Source organism: Danio rerio, chromosome 8 (assembly GCF_049306965.1).
Source record: "Danio rerio strain Tuebingen ecotype United States chromosome 8, GRCz12tu, whole genome shotgun sequence".
Lineage (NCBI taxonomy): Eukaryota > Metazoa > Chordata > Actinopteri > Cypriniformes > Danionidae > Danio > Danio rerio.
The window spans coordinates 18,150,987-18,173,929 of NC_133183.1; the positions used below are offsets into that span (position 1 = coordinate 18,150,987).

The following is a 22,943-nucleotide window of genomic DNA, read 5'->3' on the forward strand; positions in this document are numbered from 1 at the left end:
TAGACACCATTAATGTTGTGTACCTTAGCACATTTTTTTAGGTCCTGTGTTCAAATTCAGAGTTTTTGGTTAGAAATATTTTAGTTTACAATATTTTAGATTACAAGTATAGTTAAAATATACTAGTTAACAATGTTTTACTCTCTGATGCATTGATAGCAATTTTTGGTTGGTCAGATTTTCTGGAGACTCAAAATGTATGGTTGCCTGTTCTGTATGGTATAAATCACAGCTAAGAAAGTTATCCTTTGTTTCTGGAAGAAAAATGTAAGGCCTCTTTTTTGACTGGCCCTGTGGACTTACCTGCACTTTACACTTGAAAAGAATTAGATATAACACCTCTGGGAATTCTGCAAAATTTTATAAAATATGGGATCCAGTCTATTTATATATATAAAGAAGATAAAGACTAATAATGTTGTTTAATTTGTGAACAATTGTAAGTTTTTTTCTGTCTGTCTCTCTCTCTCTCTCTCTCTCTCTCTCTTTACATCCATTGATCCAAATGTAGCCATTTCCCTTGTTTTATGTTTTTTTTTACATTTTGCACAGATTATTGGTTCTTGATGGGTTTGTCTGTTGCTTATTTTTCTATGTCTATAAAAACGATAATATATATATTTTTAAATGTACCTTTTTAATTAATGTTAAAAAGTTGTGATGCATACTAATTGTTTTTACATTATTAAGGGTTCTTTAAACAAAATAAACAGACTTTAAAAAGAACATTTTATTTATATAAAGTTTCTTCCTCACTAAATAAAACTTTTCTATCTAAATATATAAAATTTACATAATAACCCAATACTATTGAATATGCAAAGCATATTTTTATATTAGCTCCATGTTATAAACATGTGAGCTAAAAAGTAAACACTAAAGCAGAACTTTTCTCTCCAAGGAGCTAAAACTATGTGAAATTTCCTCTCGCGGCAGATCTACAGCATAAGGTTCATCTGTAGGAGCTTAACCAGGTTGAGCTCTCTGTGGTCCCAAAAGCACCTGGACCTGACCCTCCTAAACTCACCCTAAATGCTTCTCCACACCACCGACACCACCAGAGGCCTCGCAAATAGAACATCACTGGCTGCTATCGGCAAAAAATAAACCACTGTGTAAATGAAGAGCAGATTGGTTTCATTCAGCGATAAGTCTGCCGTCTGAAAACCCTGAAAGACTGAGACTTTATTAAAGTCCTACCGTCTCGTTCCTCTCACAGGCACGTATGCACACACATGCGGTACCAATCTCTGACTCTAACGTCTCATAAACGCACTCTAACCATGACCTGTACCATCACCAAACAATACACTTCCCTATTTATAAGTTTTCATATTGCATCCGCTGCCTACTTCATTTTTATTTATTTTTTCTCCACACCGCCTGTTTTGATTTGACAAGTCTAAGTACTAATTGCTGTAGTTTAAACAGTTTTTCCTTTCTGCCAAAACCAGCAGATTCCTCGAGCCCCCCCGAGTCTCAGAGGAGATCAGATGCCGAAAATGAGATAAATACCAAATGCGCGGCGCCTCATTTGCTCATTTGTATTTGAAATAGCAGAAGTTCAAATTAAAATAACCTTAAACACACACATCTCCTGGAAGCAACAGAAATAGATGATTCGCTTTAAATTATTCATCAAGTTCTATTATTTATGCTGGAGATTAGGGGTTTGGATACCTCCAGGAGAGGGAGAGGCGGGCGAGATGTGCTTGGCTCATCACTGGATTTCTGTAACTACCTTGGACCGAGTGTCTGTCTTGAAAGCTCCAAAGCCTGCGCCGTATTTGCATTCAAAACAGAGGGAGGAAAATGAGGCAGGCTGTGGTGTGCTGTGAGGATGACTTTGATTAATATGTTTGGATATGGTGTGCGGAGGTATGCTTTGCGGTAATTGCCTACAGTGGCTTTTATTTGTTGAGTACTGTCCCACTGTTCGCTGAGACTCAACACTTTGATTTAAACCAAATACACGCCGACCGACATTATTCATATTTTTGAATATCTATTGCTCATTAAAGCTGCATTTATTTGATTTGAAATAATAATAATAATAATAATAATAATAATAATAATAATAGAGAACGAGGAAGAACATCAAGAGAACAATTTACTGTTGTAAAGTACAGAGCAAAAAACAATATTACAAAAAGTCATAACAAATGTTTTTATGTTACTTCAACTCTTTTTAATCAGTTTAATCAGGTTTGAACTAAATATTTTTAGTTACAGTTGAAATCAGAATTATTAAACTCCTTTAGATTTTTTTTCTTTTTTAAATATTTCCCAAATTATGTTTACCAGAGCAAGGAAATTTTTACACTTTGTCTGATAATTTTTTTTTTTTCTGGAGAAAGTCTTAATTGTTTTATCTGGGGTAAATAAAAACATTTTTATTTAAAAAAAAAACATTTTAAGGTCAAAATTATTACCCCCTTTAAGCTATATATTTTTTCTATAGTCTACAGAACAAACCATTGGTATCCGCTTGTTAAGTGGTGACGTGTTTGTGACCTATGTAATACTGTTTCCGGGTCCAAGCCGCCATTCATTTGAGTGGAGAAATCATTCGTTTATGATCACGTTTTATTCCCATCACACATTAAAATTAATTTTACATAAAATCAGTGTACACAACAATCTCTGGGCTTGCTGCATAACAAATACCAAAAATGTAACAATTTATAAAACATTAATCACTTTCTGGCCATCGGATATTAGGCATGGACATATATACTGCGATTGTGATTTTCGAAAGCCTTAAATCGCTTTGTAAACGTTTATAATTACCATTTTTATGAGTCTCCCCATTCAGTTGAATAGAGCGCTTGGACCCGGAAGCCGATATGCGTGACGTCACACTTAACAAGCGGATACAATAACTTGCCTAATTACCCTAACCTGCCTAGTTAACCTAATTAACCTGGTTAAGCCTTTAAATGTCACTTTAAGCTAGAATACTAGTGTCTTAAAAAAATATCTAGTAAAATATTATTTACTGTTGTCATGGCAAAGATAAAATAAATCAGTTATTAGAGATGAGTTATTAAAACTATTATGTTTAGAGATGTGCTTAAAAATATCTCTTTGGTAAAACATTTATTATTTTTTTTTAAATAAACAGGGGGGCTAATAATTCAAAGACTTCAACTGTATTAAGTTGATTTTAACATTTTTAGTCAGTTTGACTGATGTTGAGTTGAGATGTCAAGAAAAGTTCATTTGATTCAACTAAATTAACTAAATTTTAGGCAGTAAGGTTTTTTTTTAACCAGGTAGAATTATATCGGAGCTTAAAATGAATGAAACCTCATGATTAATGCACTGTAAAATTCTAGGTTCCCGACAATCAATTTGTGTTGAGACAACATGAAGGAATTAAGTTACGTAGTGAACTGAACATGAAACAATTAAGTTGTTTTTAAAAAACCTCAAGAATCGTATTGTTTTAGATCATTTTAAATAATTGGTCCCACTTTATATTGTGGCCTTAAATAATATGTACTTACACAGGAATTAATAGTTTATTACAATAGTTAGTACAATAGTTTGTTACAATGTACTTATTGCGTAAATACATGTATTTATTCTGTACTTATGCTTGATTAAATACCTGTATGTATTTACATCTGTAATTAACTTCTGTAATAACATTTGTAAACACACTGCTGACCATTCCCTACACCTTAACCCACCCATAAACCTACGCACACCACCAAACCTGTCCCTAACCCAACCGCTATCCCAACTCAAGAGCACCACAAGTGTTCTCAAATACTTTATGAACACATTAAGTACATTGTATTTATTTTTTGTTGTAAGTACATAGTTGTTAAGGACACTTAATATAAAGTGGGACCAAATAAATAACTTCATTTCTTTCTTCTTCTTTTTTTGCAATTCAGATTTATTTGCAACAGAATGGGAGATATATATACGGAGTAATTGCTGTTTAAAGTGCTTTTCTGTCTGACTATATAAAAAATCCTATATTTATTATATAGTCAGACAGAAAAGCACTTTAAACAGCAATTACTCCGTATATATATCTCCCATTCTGTTATATACACATCACTAAACACAGAATAACTGTCGTTTAGACCAAGCAAGTGTAAACAATACATCAAATTTGATTTTCATAGTATCACATGAGGGTTAAGTGTCTTTCTTTGATGTCGCATATATAGATTTTCCACACCATCAAAATGTCCAGTTTAGCAGGGTTGATCCGTGCTGATGACAGTATTTAAGTACAGTATTTCCAATAGTGAATGCAACCAGTGCTTAACAGAAAGGGGGTTTCCACCTCTGAACCAAACTTCATTTATTGAGAGTACTTTATGCGTATAACTTATTTCATGACATATTAAAGAGAATATCATTACAGTGATGGAAAAGCTTAACTTTCAGTTGCTAATACCCAGGTCTCACATAATCCTTAGGAAATTATTCTAAAATGCGGATTTAAAAATAGTTGCTCCACTTCTCTCGAAGCCATGATTCTTTAATAAGCTGAAAATGTAACATTTATTAGATTCTTGTCAAATGATTTTATGAAACAAATGTAACTTTTTTTGTTTCATTTTTGTTATGCAACTATTAAAAAGAGATTGTTTCTATAAAAGGTTATACGAGACCAAATATTTGGTAAACTTTAATAAAAGAATAGCTTGATTATTTACACCATTGAAATAATGCATCAAATCATTAAATCATGGTAACGTAGCTTTTATTAATATAATTAAGCAATTTCTTTGCACATTAAATTTGGCTAATGACCCCAAAAAAAAAATGTATAGCCATGACTGTGTTAAATAAGAGAAGCATTAAACAGACAGCACTTAGTCAAAAAGTGGCTTTAGAAAGATGAGTAAAGGTGAGTAAATTAAAATAAATAGATTTTTTGGAAAATGAAATTGTTATGAAACTACTACTCCATAACAAACTAAAACTGCCAGTATGTCGCCATGTGTATTCATTTGATTCATTGTACCGATTCATTTTGGAATGCCATTAATGTCTCTCAATATAGGGACAAAAACAGCCCTTGAGTGACATTGCAATTGACTGATATTGCTTATTTGCTATTAATATGTGACAAAAATTCCTAATAGGCTATGTAAGGGCATGTATCTTGAATGTTATTAGGTATATAACAGCATAATGGGAATTTTAGAGGCATAAAACTGCATTCTAAAGGCAACATTATGCATATTTATATCCAATCTGGAAGATTTGTAAAACTAGAGGTGAGTTAAAAGCTCATAGAATATTTTTATGTTAGATTTATTTACCTCTAAATATGTCATTTTTCATGTTAAGTACACACATTAATTAAAATACGTTTTACTTGACATCCCTATTTTTTATATTTCTGTAGCATAATTTACTAAGTTAACCATGTCTCAGTTTAATACATTTAAATTACATCGGTTTCTACTCAAAATTTTGTCAGCTAACCGTGACTGAAAAGACTAAAGTTTTGTTAATTAAACCTAAAAAGCAGAACCTAATTAGCACAGTTACTCTGTAAAAACAGAATAAAATATTCTACTCCATTTACATGATGGATACAAAAAAAAGTACTGCATAATAGAAGTGACCCAGTTACCATTTCACACAGTTTCTTTCTATTAATTTGCTAAATCACACAGAAACAGTGACGTTTTGGCCAAGCCAAGTTTGAAATAAGTGCAAGTAAAGAAGCCTGAGGATGTGAACTGTCCCTGAGAAAACAGCAGTACTGCGGGAGTGAAGTCTGCAGAGGAACACTTCTCTCTCTCTCTCTCTCTCTCTCTCTCTCTCTCTCTCTGTGACAGTTATTTATAAAGGCAGTTAACAGCTTGTCTGCTCACCCTCCTGGAAGCCTCCTTCTCACTGCACCAGGAGAGGACAATCACGGGCAACAATGGGGTCGCACCTAACTAACACCGGCCCTTGCTTTTTCTCCCCTATTTTGACTCCTCGAAAATAGTTTCTAGGAAATAATTAGAGTCTGCCGCTGATGATGAGCTCTGCTAGGTGCTGGATATTAGATAGTGTGCCATTTAGAGTGAAGTGAAAAAAGTCTCTGCGGCACATCAATTGCCTGAAAACATGAAAAACAGCTAGCAAATATTATGCGAGATAAAAAAATATTAAATCGCCTTTGAAACAGAAAAATAGTTTGCATCATAACCATTTATGTTCTAAATTGTTTATTTAGGTAGCATATGCACTGTCGACTCACAGCAAGAAGGTCGCTGATTCGAGTCCCGGCTGGGGCAGTTGGCATTTCTGTGTGGAGTTTGCATGTTCTCCCCATGTTTGTGTGGGTTTCCTCGGGTGCTTCGGTTTTTCCCACAGTCCAAAGACGTGCTATAGGTGAATTGAATAAACTAAATTGCCCGTAGTGTATGTGTGTGAATGTGAGAGTGTCTTGGTGTTTCCCAGTACAGGGTTGCAGCTCGAAGAGCATCCGCTACATAAAACATATGCCGGAAAGGTTGGCAGTTTATTCTGCTGTGGCGACCCCTGATAAATAAAGGGACTAAGCCAAAGGAAAATGTAAGGAAGTATACACCTCAAATTATGTTTGGTGTTTGCTCAAACTACTAAATTAAAATGAGCTGAAACAACACAATTTATTTTTTGCGACAACTTAATTGATTTAAGTTCAATCGACTTAAATTTGTAAAAACTACTAAGCTAACCTAATTCCCTTATGTTGTCCCAACATAATGGATTGTGTGGAACCCAGTGTTTTTTTTGGTGTAGGTCATATCATCTACACTCCAAAACTATGTTAATTAACACTTTCCATATTTCGATTAACCAGTATTTTCCGATTATAATAATGTGTTGATCACTTTATGACTTAATTATAAGATTTTCACCTCTAATCTTTCCACTTCTGATGCTGAATATAATAGTCTCCAACAAAAGTCAGACCAAGGCACTTGAAAAGTATGGAAAAAAATATTAAATAGCCTTTAGTAACCTGGCTATTTCTTAAAAGTGTGCCTACGCATTTAGGCAAACACTTGGCCTTATCAGGGTAACCCTTCGTCATCATTACCCTGATGGAGGCAAGTGTTTGCCAAAACGCGTAGGCAGTTTTATAGAATAGCCATGTCAATGAAGGCTTTATAATATTTTTTTTATATTTTTCGAGAGCCTTGGACTGACTTTTGCTGTTTTTTTTCTGATGAATCCCATGTCCATAGAACACTAACACAATATTTAAGCTAATCCTGAGGTCTTTTGGTTTGATTTTGAATGTTATTCTAGAGTTTAACAAAGTGACTGTTAATGACAGTTTAAGTAGCTTGAAAGAAACTAGAAGCTTAAACAAATAATTAATATACATACAGTTGCTCAGTGAAATCTTAATTTTTCAAATATTTGCTAAGGTCTGTTTAACAAAAGGATTTTTTTTCCAGCTAATTTTTAGGAATATAATAGCTTAATAATTAAGGTTGCACGGTGGCGAAGTGAGTAGCAAGTTCGCCTCACAGCAAGAAGGTCGCTAGTTTGAGCCTCGGCTGAGTTAGTTGGCGTTTTTACTGTGGAGTTTGCATGTTTTCCCCATGTTCGCGTGAGTTTCCTCCGGGTGCTTTGGTTTCCCGCACAAGTGCAAAGACATGTGGTATAGGTGAATTGGGTAGGCTAAATTGTCCGTAGCGTGTGTGTGTTTGTGTGAAAATGAGTGTGTATGGATGTTTCCCAGTGATGGGTTGTAGCTGAAAGGGAATCCGCTGCGTAAAAACATGTGGTGTATAAGTTGGCAGTTCATTCCGCTGTGGCGACCCCTGATTAATAAAGGGACTAAGCCTAAAAGAAAATGAATCAATGAGTTTAATGATTAATTTAGAACAAATAATTCCTTTTGTCTATATCATGATGACATGACATAATATTTGCTAGTTATTTTGACCAAGATCAAGTAAAAGAAAAGTTAGTTAAACTAGGCAAGGTCAAGTCTTTGGGAAAGTGTTTTGTTCTAAAGTCATATTTCAAGGGGGCTAATAATATTAGTCTAATATTATTATTTTTTTAAAATTATTTCCGTCAATTAGGGCTGCACAATATATCGTTTCGCCATTGTTAGCGCAATGTGTGAATATAGTCACATCGCAAAATAAGCAATTTTGAGTTGTGATTATAATTAACCAAGAAATAGTTTATAAGCAATAAAAATAAGCTTGTTTAACCTTATACAGCGAACCGATTTATTTTTATGACATGTGACTCTAAGATTTCAAGCTAATTTGGGTACAGTTTGGGTACAAGAAGTTATCAAATTTGCTTTCACAAAGATTAATTATATTTTATAATGCAATGAAGAATAAACAGTGTTCTTATACATTTTATCACATTGTTATTTTACGTTTTAACATTTTAATCATAAAGTGCTGTCTACTTCATGTGTGTCTTTGACTATTAAAATCATTTATGCTTGTAATTTGTTTATCATACTTTATAATAAACACTCACAACAAAAATTATCGTTATGTAAACTTTTTCTTAGAGATAATTTTTTGAAATTACATTACAAAAAAAACAAATGATTGCAATGTTAGTTTTTTCCAATATCGTGCGGCCCTACCACCAAGCTAAACGAAATAAATATGAAATAAAATACTTTCACCAAAAGACAAAATATTATAGGAAATACCGTGAAATTCTTGCTCATTTCAAAATTGAAAAATAATTAAGATTTTACAGGATGGCTAACAATTTTTGCTGTGATTTTGCTGTGATATATATCAAAATGGGTACTGGTACCTCATTTCCAGTTTTGTCCCCTAATTAAAATGACAAAAAAAATAAACTCAAACTACTAAAAATAAAAACTCATTTTGTTAAAAATTTTGACATCAAACATAAGCAAAGGTCAAAATCAAAGCTCCTGTAATACAAATCCAATGTGTAAAACTGAAAAAAAAAAAACTCATTTTGAAGTTTGAAGTAAATGAAGAAAAAAAAATCTGAAAACTGTTAATTAACATTTTCTTTTTTTACGTGTAGATATTAAGAAAAAATTGCCTCCATACCAAATGAAATGCAGCTGACAAGCTGGCAAATAACTGGAGGAGAAGAAATGTGTGTTTTGAAGGGTACTGTTATCACAATGTTAGTTTACAGGCCATTAAGTCTTTTTCTCTGAATGTTTTTGCACTCTAGAGTACAGTGTCCACACAAGCTGACAGAGATGCCAGTTTATATGCAGCCGCTCGACACCATCACCGCCACCTCCCGACGGGGCTTACAGCAGTGCTAATCAACACATAATTACACACAAACACATGCACATCAATATTACACACACATACACAGCCATTTCTAATTGAAGTTACTTCCATTTATCACACTGCTTTGACCACAGAGTCGGTGTCTTTGTTGTAATCAGCCATTTTATTCTGTTATGTTAATGCTTACATATAATATTAATATGTCAATAGATTATACATTCTATTTTTTTTCATGTACATTGATAAAGTGATATTGATCCTTATTTTTATCAATGTTCAAACCAGTGAGTATACTTTAGTGAAAACTGACTAATAAACAGTTTTGCCTTTTTATCCTTGCTGAATAAAAGTATACATTCCTACAAAGCTTACTGACTCCAAACTTTTAAACAGCATGGTAAATCAGCAAATGCATAAATAAATAAATGAAGGAAGCTATCAATTGCCTTAAAGAAAATCTAATCATACGCTGTTCTTGTGTTGGTCTAAAATGTGGTCAGCTATGCCATCTAGTGGTGAAAGAGGGAGCTTTTTTTAAATGACTGAAGTTTCATTAAAAAAAAATAAATCTGCTCTCATTTACTCATTCTCATCTTGTTCCAAACCGATTTAAGTTTCTTCTGCTTAACACAAAGGGTGATAAACTGAAGAATGCTGAAATAAAACAGCCATTGACTTCCATAATAGTTTTTTGTTTCACTAGATGAAAATGGCTGCTCAAAATATCTTCTTTTAGGTTCAACAGACGAAAGGAATTCAGAAAAGTTTAGAACTACTTGAGTTTGAGTAAATGAGGAGGAAATGTTTATTTTTTGGTGAACTATCCCTTTAAATTGATTTTAAAAAATAGATTGACGTTTGATTTGACAATGGTTGGCAACACCCCCCTGCTGGTAGAGATCCCAACTACAAAATCTGGTTTCTCCATTAATGCTAATTGCGTTTTATGGCACATTATATTAACATGGACTGATAACTGACACTCTTCAGGTTTTACCAAAGTTTCCTTTTAATTGCTGATCAAGTTACGTTGCACTGGAACTCTATAAGACAATATTTTTAATAAATAAATAAATGAAAATATTTACTATAAAAACGCTATAAAAAACTAAATGTATGAATAAATAAGCTTTTCTGATTTGAAAATATCAAAATCTAAATGTATAAAATGTAAACCAATTAAAAAAAATAATAATAAAAATAAAATCACAGGGATAATGAATAAAAAATTTTAAATAAAATTTTATTTCAAAGTCAGATTTCAGCAATTTATTAAATGAAACTAGAAAAGACGAAAGATTTCAGAGACAGAGTGATTTATTTAAACAAACTGATGATCTGGTGCATGCCTTCTATGGATGATTTGGATTTTCAACTATTTCTTCCTACTGTTTTATCTAGAAAAATCTGTTATTTTCAGTTTCTTATTCCCTTTTTGGTTTTGCATTGTTTTTTGTTGGTGTTATTGTTGTTTTCTTTTAAAATAAAAAAAGCGTAAATATGACTGGTGTAATACATTGTCATATATTTGTTACATCTCAATAAAAAGAAAGTTAATTATTGCAAACATTTGTTATGGTAGTTCTGATGTGTGATATATAGTTTATATTATGATATACGTTTATGAACTGTTAGAATATTCACTTATAGATGTTCTCAATATTTCAACAGCCTTTTCGAAACGGAACGTTTAAAGAATAGAGGGCACAAATTACAACACAAAGACATACCTGCTCTGGCTGGTGCTGGCTGAAGGGGCGATATCTGGGGTTAACACATACAAGCTGTTGTTCTTGGGCAAATGTAAACTCCGCAGAACCGTCTGAGAGAAAATGGAGATGCAGAAAACCATCAAAGACATTAATAATACTGTATAACTTTCTCGAAAAACAAAACAGCTATAACAGAACAAATTAGAGTTAAATAAAAAGTATCAGAGAAACAACTGGACCAATTATTTTAATATCAATATTCCTGTAATAATTATTGATTAATTGCCTGATTTCGGTTAATCTATCTAAACGATCAGACAGCAATTTAACATTAAAAATAAGATTAAAAAGAAAAGAAATTAAAAAGTGCATTATACATTTTCATGTGGAGCTATATATTCTAAACTCCTTAATGAAACAACATCATGAAACCACTTACATTTTAATTCAAACTTTGACGTCCAAATAAGAGAAATTCTACTCTATCCCATTTGATTCTATTCTACTCTATAGATAACAATAGGCTTAAACTGAAGGTGACATAAAATCAACCTAAACTGTTTAGCATGCCAACTAATCGTAAGCAAAAAAAAAAAAAAATCATTATGAAAACAAAATCAAAAATCATGACATCAGATTATAATCAGGTTCAGTATTGTCATGCTTACACTGTCAGACACGTCTCCACTCTTCCAGCCTTTTAACTGCATTTTAGAGACAGGCACCTGTAGCTCAGTCTCTAAAATGGTTTTGATTTCACCTGCAGTGGAAAAAAGAGAGAGGGAATGGCAGTTCAGTATGTCACCACTAGAGGTCAGTGTGTGTCTATATTCAATAATGGTTAAAGTTTATTTACAGGAAGTTTAAATGAATTTAGTTTGTATGTCACACTGTAGCATTAATCAAACTTGGAAGCATGTGTGTACTAGTAACTGTTATTAACATTCAAAATCAGTTTTCAAATTGTTTGGTATGTTTCCTTATTGACCCGCCTCACGCACAACTTGACAGGCTACTGGTTTGGCAACATAGTGAACTAACTTGCAATTACACAAAAAAAAATATTACAAATGGCAAGGTTTAGATGGAAGCCACCAATACTGTATATCAGTCTCCGTAGAACTTAACAATTACCCACATCCCCAACACATTTCATATATTTATAACTAGGATTTTAAACGTTATTAAAATGCCCTCTTGTAACAATTAAACACAGTAAAGCAATTCCAGCGTTATGGATATGACTAGGCATGGGACGGTAACCGTTTTTAAGGTATACCACGATTTGTTTTAAAACTGCCAACATTTTCTGTAATACCATTCCTAAAATATGAGTAAGATTTTTTATGTACTTTATTTTGTTTGTTTGTTTGTTTTTAGGACAACAGTATTTCCAGTAAAAAAGATATACAAAGATGCCGTTTTAAATTGTGAAAGAATCTGTGTTTTTGAAACTATTGAAGACAGCAGAAGTCTATGATTTACTTTCATTATTTAGCCTGACATTTACTGCTCCAAAATATTTTAACCTTTAAAAAAATAAAATATATTGTTTTCAAAGGGGAAAAAAGTTGTTGTTTTTTACCCAGACATTTAAAAAAGGATATATTTTAGACCAGTGATCACAATACTGCGATACCGTGAAACTGATTTTTTTTATCCAAGATTATCATACCGTCAGAATCTTATACCAGCCCATGCCTAGATATGACATGCAGTAAAATCTCAAAACATAAATTCACATAGAATATATGTTCACACTATATTGAAACATCTGTTTATATTTTCCAAAATAACTAACCACAGAGATTTTGGATCAGAAAAATATTAATCTGTAGACTTTTTGATATTTTAAATGAGGAAAATAAACATGTGTTAAAGATATTACCAATAAACGTTGAGGATTAACAATGTACAACATAACTTGTCAAAATTCTGTAAATTAAACTGCCCAAAAACCAAAAGAAACAATGCTAATCAAAAGAATGAGAGTTGTCTCTCTATAGAACAAAAGTGGTTGATTTTATTTTATTTTACATTTTTGCATTCATGAGGAAAATGCTCTGTTATGGATGTGACATCTCTCGTTTATGGATGTAAAATTGCCACTTGTGTGACTTTGGTAAGTCAAACATAATTGTTTAAAAACATTGACAGAGACATTATTGAGTATTTTAACATACTGTCAAATACAAGCCTACACAAAAACCTTCTTGTTTTCCATTTTTCCATGGCAAGGTTGACATTTGCATGGAATTGGTCAGTATTTACTATTACATTTCATTTTCTGGCAAAAGTAACATTTCTATTAGCTTATCTGAAATAAAAGCAGCATTTAATATTTTGAAAATATTTTTAGGGTCAATATTTCTAGCTCTCTTAAAGGGATAGTTCACACAAAAATGAAAGTTCTGTCACAGAACTTTATGAGTTTCTTTTCTGTCAAACACTAAAGATAATTGAAGAAAGCTGAAAACCTGTAACTGATGACTTCAATGGTATTTGTTTTTCCTGCTATGGAAGACAATGGTTAAAGGCTTTCAGCTATTTTCAAAATATCTTTAGAGTTCAACAGAAAAAAGAAACTCTTAAAATGTTTAAAACCACATGAGGATGAGTAAACGAATTACATCTTAATTTTTGTGTGAATTATCCCTTTAAGAAATTATTTATTTTTTCGATTGGCTAAATAAACCTATAAAATATAACTTGCATAGCTAACCTAATTAACCTAGTTAAGCCTTTAAATTGCACTTAATTGTTTTGCACTGAATACTAATATCATGCAAAATAAATAGCAAAATATTATGCACTGGGGCAGACTTAGTTATTTGGGGGCCCTAAGCAATTCCAGATTTGGGCCCTAGCATTGAAACTTAAAACATTCTCTTTTTCTATAGAGATTTTGTTCCCAGTAGATTTTTTTTATTTTATTTTATTTTTTTGTAAATAAACTTGAACTGCTCACACCTCGCACATGAACGTGGAAAAAACATTTCACCATTCATAGGACCAAAAGAATAATGTTAAAATCTTTATAGTTAGACAGATATTACAATATTTGATATAATATTTATAAAATAACTATATGGTTAATATAGACTTCTTGGCATTGGTTGGGGGCTCTAATTTCCCAGGGTCTTAAGCAGCTGTTTACCTATCATATTGGTTGAGTTTGCTCCTGATTATGTACTGTCATCATAGCAAAATCTGAACAAATTACTTGTTAGAAGTTAGTTAATTAAAAAATGTGTTGAAGCTATTGGGAACAGATTTGAAGGAGATTAAGTCTTATATTTAATACAAGATGCAACTTCGATTCTCTTAATTTTTTGTTAGGTCTTACTGATAATAATTTGAAGAATGCAAGAAACAGGAAGTTGTTTAACTTTCTTCCCTTTGTTGCCCCTAAGTGTATTTTTCTCAAATGGATATCTGATAAGCCACCAACAGTATCAGAATGGCATAAGGTAATATTTGATCCTATGTCATTGGAATATTTTACCCACTAGTCAAGGGGAAAAAGTGATACTTTTATCAGATCTGGACACCTTTCCTTGAATATGTAGGTCCCAGGATTTCAGGCACATTTTTGCAAAACCTTAGATCACCATTAGCCTTGGTTAATTTATGTATTCTTTTATTATTATTACTTTGTATTTTTATGTCTTCTTTTTGATCTTCATTATGTGCTGTGATGTTGAGACATTTGTTGGTTGTAAAGTGTGGTCATTGTTCTGTTTTGTTTTGTTAAAATAAAGGCCAATAAAAGTGTTGAAAAAACACTCACCTTTCAACATCAGGTGAAAAATATTTGGAAAAAGTACACAAAAGGGCTAACAATTAAAAAATCACCTTAGTTTGGCTAGAAATCTGTCATTTTGCAACAGACATTTGTCAATAAGTAGACATTTACACAAACATAAAAAAACACTATGATTTTCTTCCTTTTTTACTGTATTTTTGGCCTAAATGCCGCACACCCCTACAGGAGCACTTCCTGTTTACACTCATGTCATTAGATTCAACTTTCATTCAGAGAAATCTGAATGAAACAATCAGTATGTGGTTAGGGGCTTGTGCCCTACTGAGAATCGAATACCAAAAAAAAAAAAAAATCCCCCGATAATTTCCTAGAAAAAAAGAAAACAACAGGTGGCAGGTGCAGGTGGCATGTCGATAAATTGCCATTTAACAAAAGCACATTCTCATATGAGAAACGTGTCAGCATTGTGGGTAACAGAGCACAATAATTTTTTACTAGATGCTCGATATGATGCGTGTTCCAAGAATTGAGTGCTATCAATAAATGCGGGATTTGCAAGATTGACTTATTTGAGGGACAAAAAACTGATTAATGGCAAAAAGATGCTTCACTGATCATTTATATCCATCTTTGTCCTACACCCTATGATGCTTTGCTTGATATACGGAGTCATCTCTGTTGAAATATAAACAAACAGTGTAGTCTTTTTAAAACTGGGTACAAGAAGATGGCATTATTCCACTCACAGTTCATCCAATGAATATTAAAAGAAAAACTTATTAGAATTAGGGCTATGGAATATATAGTTTCAGCATCAACATAACAATCAGTAGTTCCAAAATAGTAACAATGCATCATGATTATAGTTGACCAGGCACCACAGTTCAGGATGCACGATTTGTGGAGTCACTGCAAATATTAACCGTTTTACAAATGCCCTAGCATTAAACAGTTGAGTTTTACAATTTTTTAATCCATTCAGCCAATCTCCAGTTGTGGAGGGAGCATTTTTTGCTTAGCTTAGCATAAATGATTGAATCAGATTAGACCATTAGCATCTCATTTAAAACAATCTGCAAAATATAAGTTTCCTGTTTAAAACTGTTCTCTATGGTGTATTAAGACTGAGAGAATTTCTATTTTCTTGGTCAATACGGCTAGTAACTACTGTGTAATATGGTTGTGCTTTCTGCAAAGTCCTGGATTTTGATGCTGAATCAAAACGTTACAATTCTGGATCAATATTGGAGTTACTTTTGCACACTGGAGGAAGAAGGACACAATGGCTGAAGTATTTCTTCTAGACAGGTATCGTTCTGTTTTAAAACTATTTTAGACACACAACGCTGATGCAGATTGTGTTGGTTTACGAATGCGCTATATGCATGGAAGTGTTTATCAGCCACTGATTTATACTGACAAAGACTGATATGACTATTTTCAATTTCACAAGGGAATTTTTTAAAGCATCGAAAACGTAGATTTTGTAGACATTGGTTCATTTTTAAACAATGAAAACCTGTGATACGCTCCCTATATTGTTTACCATGCTACTCTGAATATTCACTCTGAAATAGCTTGTATGGCTTAGTAATAAGTGTAATTCCTGCACCCTGCCAGCCAACCACTAAGCATACAAGAGTCTCTTTAGTACAGCGTGTGAGAGAGTGAGACCGGCGATCCCTGAATGCATGAAATATTGCACATTATGACAAGTTTTGCTTGCTACACAACATAAGACATGCCAGATACAATACAGTTTCTCGTAAGGAAATGTAGTACTATAAAGTACTATAAAGTTTTCTAACTGGCGAATGACATGATCTAGACATGATCTACTGTCATTTTTAAGGTGCGCTTTCATGATATAAACATACGTGGCTTTCGACAGCAAGGGAGGGACTTTCTTTCTAAAGATATTATGCTAAACGTTTAGCATTTTAGCAGATCACTTACTGCACCCATAGCTCTTTTTCCAAAAAAGTGCGTAGTGTTCCTTTAGGGCCTGTGACAGTGTGAGCATTTCAAGCTAGTTTGATACATTTGGCCAAACTTTGTAGCTATAAAAAAATAAAATTTTATTTAATTATTCATATAATGAAGACTATACAATGTTATTTTATATTTGATTATTTATTTGCTGTAAATTATTACTATTAGAATCCCCCAAAACAAAGCAGCACTGTTTTTTGTTTAATTTGTTATTAATTCATGCTTGTAATGTGTTATAAGTTTTATACAGATGCACTCACCTAAAATCATCCCAATTAATCTAAAATGATGAATTGTGTCTATTCAAATCATCAGGTGACACTATAATCATTTCACGTTTTTATATTAATCTTATGCAGGTGGACTTAAAAACTCCAAATACATCTTTTAGCAATATTAAAAACAAATACTATCCAATAATAAAATAATAAAGAGGAACAAAACACAGTTTGTTCTCAAAAAGGCTGTCAAATGAATTTTTTGTGATACTAATATGTCAAGTTAAAATGTTAAAGTGTAACGCTATTTTCACAGCACAAAATAAAGCACAAAACCAAATGTACCTCTCCCTTAGTTTTTACAGTGTATATAGATTATTTGTAGCGTGACCTTAATCTTTAAAATTATTTTAACCCTATATGATTTAATTCAGTCGCTGAATGGAAGTTCCGCAATTGGAAGTGCAAGCCATTATTTGAAATGCAGAAGTAGTAGAAATAGTGTTCCTGTATGAGTGTGTGTATACATATGTATATGAGTATGAGTATGTATATGTATGTGTGCTTACCGACTGTGCTGGCGTCCTCCAGCACCACCTCTATGGAGCGCTGCCTGTACTCTACACGGAAGCTGAGCATTCGGGACTGCCGCTCAACGATGTGCCGTGAGGGCTGGACTGGGCAGAAGGCCGGGCTGGAGGAGGACGGAGGTGAGGAAGATGATGATGCTGATGCTGATGCTGATTCTGATGCAGAAGGAGGTGGAGCTGAGGGCGTAGGCGCTGTGGCTTCTGATTGGCTGTGAGGTCCATAGGGGCCGGTTTGAGATGCTTCACTGGAGAAACTACTATATGGGAAAGAAAGAATTGTTTGGATTAATTAAGATGGTGATGAACATTCTATACAAGCACCATCTCTCTGTTGAATTAATTAACTAATTAAAATTAATTATTAGTAATATAATAAACTAAATAATATTTAGTAATAAAACGTTTTACTAAATTATTACTAAATTACAATATTAAAACTTCATTTATTAAAGAATACTGAACATTTACACAACACATACGCAATCATTTGTTTAAACTACAACTATATATATATAATATATAACATAATGATAATCAGGGTTTCTGCAGGTTTTGTCAGGTCACATTTAAGACTTTCTAAGACCATTTTGTATGAAATTTTAGACTTATAGAGGGCTAAACGCTAATGATTATTTCTAATGGCCCGGTTGGGTCAATGGATTTTGTTTTGCTTGCCACAAAAAAAAATGATACAATTTTTTTTTATTATTATTTCTTAGTGACATACTTTAATGTGTCAAAAAAAACTAATTGTATACGCTATTTTTAACATAATATTACTTTCTCTTTTTTAAATGGCAAGTTTAACATTGTTTAAAGTATATTTATTGTGGAGGCAATTACATAAATAATAATACATAAACTATATTTATATATATATATATATATATATATATATATATATATATATATATATATATATATATATATATATATATATATATATAAAGAAGATGCTGTGCTCTGAAGTGTGAGGGAAAGTTAGTGTTATTTCCCAACCCGAAGATGAGGCTGTGAGGAGTCAGTGGTGGAAGTTTATTTTTCCTCAGCATTATAACCCCAGCCTTCTGCTGTTTTCTCGTTATTTTTCTGATGGGTGCTTCAGCAATCTACAACGGGGGAATCATTGGCCACTATTGATGTATGGGACTTTGTCAAGGCTTGACAGGAATTTTACAGTACACAGTTCATGGACAAGTTTTTTCCTCTATTTCACAAGTGTAAGTGCAATTAAAATGGTTGCCTCCTTGTTTTCTCTAGCTTGCAAATTATGTATTTAATTGCGTTTTGTTACTTGTCACCGCTTAGAATGTGTCTGGTTAACACTTTATATTCTCGTATCTCAAGCCATGTTGAAAACGCGACGCTCGCGATCCACTGCTGCTCGTCACTGCTATGGCCAGCGTCAGCTGTTCCTACACACATGCGGCAGTCAAGTTTCAAAAAGATTCAACTTTTGCCACTGTGGATTAATACAAAGTGTGACCCTGTTTTTACTTATGGTTAAGAATAATGCAATATGCTGGTGTTAAAGCATTGCTTTATTGCAATCCTGCATTAGACTCACACATACACTCTGCACTCTGACTACTTCAAAGTTGTTGATAAGGCGTGGTGAGCATTTCTCTCTGTCTCACGTTGAAGACAGTCGCAATCGCAATAGACTAAGTTATCGGACCAATCAGTGAAGATAAGCAGGGGTTTGAGAACAAATGAATCACTAAACGAATCATATGGGAGACGATGGGATAATCAGGTCAAAATAGATGTGTATTATAAGACAATGAAAGTGTTTTTTGACCTTGCATGTATATCAACCTGTTGTTGGAAACCCCCAAAATGAAATATGACCTTTTTTAATGCATAATAGAGACTCTTTAAAATGCATATAAATGTGATCATATAACACAATTTTATGTAATGTATTGAGAGAAATCTCTTGCTTTTCTTTACGTTTTATAGTCTAATGCGAATACAGTGCATCTTGTTAATTTTATTTTTGCATTATCTGATCACACGAATTAGAAAAGTCAAATTATTTCAGAAAAGGGGGCTTGGAAGAAAAGGAAATAGATAAAGTAAAGAAGAGGAAAACCAAAATAGAGAACAAAAAAAGCTTGCACTTCCTCACACCACTCATGCATGATCCACAATGCCTTCAGTGCCAAAATCCAAACAGTATCAGACTCAATGTAAACAAGCTTTACTGGTATAATAATATGGGCAGGGCCCAACAGACGCTCGATTGTCCAACCCAGAGAAAATCAGCCACACAAACGGCTTTTTCTGGCACTTGCGCCCTCACTCTCTCTCCGTCTCTCTCTCTCAGCGGCTGATGGCTGAATTCCCCCATGCCCCCGTGTTCCCCTGTGGCAGTAAATAATGTCTTTTCTCTGAGCGCTGGTGGGACAAAGGCTCCTCTCTTCTCCTCCAGGGTCAGCACATATCGCTGTAAGAGCAGGAGCGGGGGGCCAGGCACAGCACACAATGCCTGACTTTATACCACCTTATTACAATACCAAAAGGTTAAAGACGTTAGGCTCTGGGGGCATTCAGAAACTCGTTAGACACAAAAAGGAAAACCCAAACATTGGATAAATTATAGAAATGTCTGCAAAAAAAAAAAAGGAAACACAGTTTCTGCTTCAGCCTCTGTGACATCTATATGTCAACATAGTCACATAATTCAATGTGTACTATAAAACAGCTTGGCATGATGGAAAAAAAAGCACAGACACAGGAGATCATACGATAGCGTGGAATAGAAAACGAGTGCAGTGTACTCCAAAGCCATATGACATCGGATTGTATGAGGAATAGATCTAAATGTTACATTTTATGCATTGAAAAGATGGCCTAGTGGTTACTTGTGTTTGTAATAATTAGCTATTATCAATTGATTTGGTTTATAAAATCATTCATGTGTTTGGCTTTTAATCTCTGCTGAGTAATCACTAGCTTCAGAAATGACTAATTAAACCAGTCACAGTGATTTACAAGTTAGGGAAGCGAGATATTATGGAATACAAATTTATATTTTGGTCAATTTGTCATACTGGCAAATGATATACACTACCAGTCAAAAGTTTGAGATCATTTTTTTTTTCATGTTTTTAAAAAGAACATTATTCTGTTCATCAAGGTGGCATTTATTAAATGTAAAAAACATTGAAATTGTTAAAAATATATCACAATTTTAAATAACTGCTTTCTTGTTTTATGTAGTTTCAAATTAAATTATTACTCCAGGCATTATTGCTTTTATTACTATAACCATAAATAATAATAGTAATAATGATAATATTAATAACTACAATTAATATTAGTGTGATTTCTAAAGGATAATGTGTTTGAAGACTGGAGTAATAAAGCTGAAAACTCATCTTTAAAATCACTGGAATAAACTGTTAAATTAAATTATAAACTACTTCTGAACAGTTATTTCATAGTGTAATAACATTTCACAATTTATTTTACATTCAGTACTGTATTTTTGGTTGAATAAATGCAGCTTTAGTAAGCAGAAGAAGCTTATTTAAAAACATTTAAAAATCCTACTGACACCAAAACGTTTGACCAGTGTATACACACTTTTTTGGTAACTGGCAAAGAAATACTTATTGTACAAGTTTCACAATATCAACTCTGAAAACTGGACTGATACTGTTTCAATTTACTGGAACGTCTGTGTTAAGCTGCTTTGACACAATCTATATTGTAAAAGTGCTATAGAAATAAAGATGAATTGAATTGAATATATTTTGTATCAGTGTTTTCTGTAAAACCAATATTGTAAACAAAAACTTGTATGCACGGAAAAGATGGCCAGTGGTTACTTGTGTTTGTATTAATCAGATATTATATTGTAAACAAAAAGTATCTTGTAATTTTTTTTAAATATATAAAAATAATCAAAATGTTACATTTAAAATAGTGCTAGGCAAAAAAATAAATAAATCAAAGGTTATAAAATAAAAGTTTGTTTTGATATAAAGTTTTTTTTTTAACATATTATTTGATATAATCAAATAATAATTTCATACATATGCTGGATAAGTTGCCGGTTCATTCCACTGTGGCGACCCCAGATTAATAAAGGGACTAAGCCGAAAAGGAAATCAATGAATGATAATGATATATGTGTGTATTATATATATTTATTATACACCTATAGCGAATGTCTTTGGGCTGTGGGGAAGCCGCAGCACGCGGCGGAAATCCACTCCAACATGGGGAGAACATGCAAACTCCACACAGAAATGCCAACTGACCCAGCCGGGGCTCGAACCAGCGACCTTCTTGCTGTGAGGAGATCGTGCACCATGACACCTACATAAATTGTATCATATGCATATGTAATATACATCTAGATATAAATACGCACTCTCTCAAATATGCATGCATGTGTGTATTTACAAATACACAATAAATATACACAGGTCACACTAGGGCTGGGCGATTTGGACAAAAATCAATATCTCGATTGATTGAACATTTTAACTCGATTATGATTAATGAACAATTATTTTAGTTTCTTATTTCTTTGCCCTTATAGTTCACTGACAATTATTTTGTACAGTAAATATTTAAATAGATTTATATTTATAAAGATTTTTTAAACATAGGATGAATAATTGCTTTTAAAATAATTGAAGAAAAGACACACTATCTACTAACCATGATTATTTATTGAACATCAATGCTGAACAACTGAAATTAAAACACACATTGCCTAAAACGCAACTCTCCCCGCCACACACCCTTAGCACCGCTACCACACTGACTAATCGCAAAGTTTGTGTTATGTGTCATTGTGACGTGTAGTTACATTTTTTTAAGGTGTGTGGGCATGCGAAGGCTGCGCTAGACCATACGTGTTCACTTGGCAAAAATATAATATCAAAATAATATAACAATATAAATAATAATATAATAAGTCTAAATCAGCCTTAACAGAGCGGGGTCACGTGACTCCAAACATGGTAGGGAAACTAATTGGAAAAAATTAACCTGATAAAATTGATTGATAATAGGATCTCAATGACGATTTCGATTGCTTTTCAATTAATCACCCAGCCCTAGTTCACACACTTAAATTATGTCAAAAAAAACTTTTACTTTGGATGCAATTAATCGAGATTAACGTTTGCCCAGCATTAAAAATATTTATATATTTTAAAGATAATAAATACAATGCTTCTAAAACATAAACAAAACAGAGGATGTGGCAAGGCCAAAATGTAGACTAAAATACAAATCTGATGAACCTCAAACATCACAAAGAAGCTTTCTTTTGAACTCATTTGCAGAGCTCAGCCTACGCAAGTTCCTGTTTGTGAAATTCACAGGGTTAACAAATGAGTCAGCTTCAAGATTAACAACAAATCCAGCAGCTTTTTTTCTTTAGCAGTGATATGGGACGGCCATTCATT

At 33.0% G+C, this 22,943-nt stretch overlaps 1 protein-coding gene across 3 annotated transcripts in view; it reads right to left on the reverse strand.

Annotated features, from left to right (window-relative positions):
- Nucleotides 1–22,943, reverse strand: part of faf1 (Fas (TNFRSF6) associated factor 1) — a 134,446-nt gene that overhangs the window by 99,142 nt on the left and 12,361 nt on the right. For 2 of the 3 annotated variants that reach the window (XR_012383654.1, NM_212973.2), the window contains 3 exon segments: nt 17,491–17,768; nt 11,614–11,705; nt 10,964–11,055 (listed from right to left, as the gene is read on the reverse strand). Coding sequence is in view for 2 of the 3 variants with exons in the window: in NM_212973.2 (NP_998138.2) it covers nt 10,964–11,055; nt 11,614–11,705; nt 17,491–17,768 (462 nt within the window). In the remaining variant the exon portion in view is untranslated. 3 annotated transcript variants of the gene reach the window in all.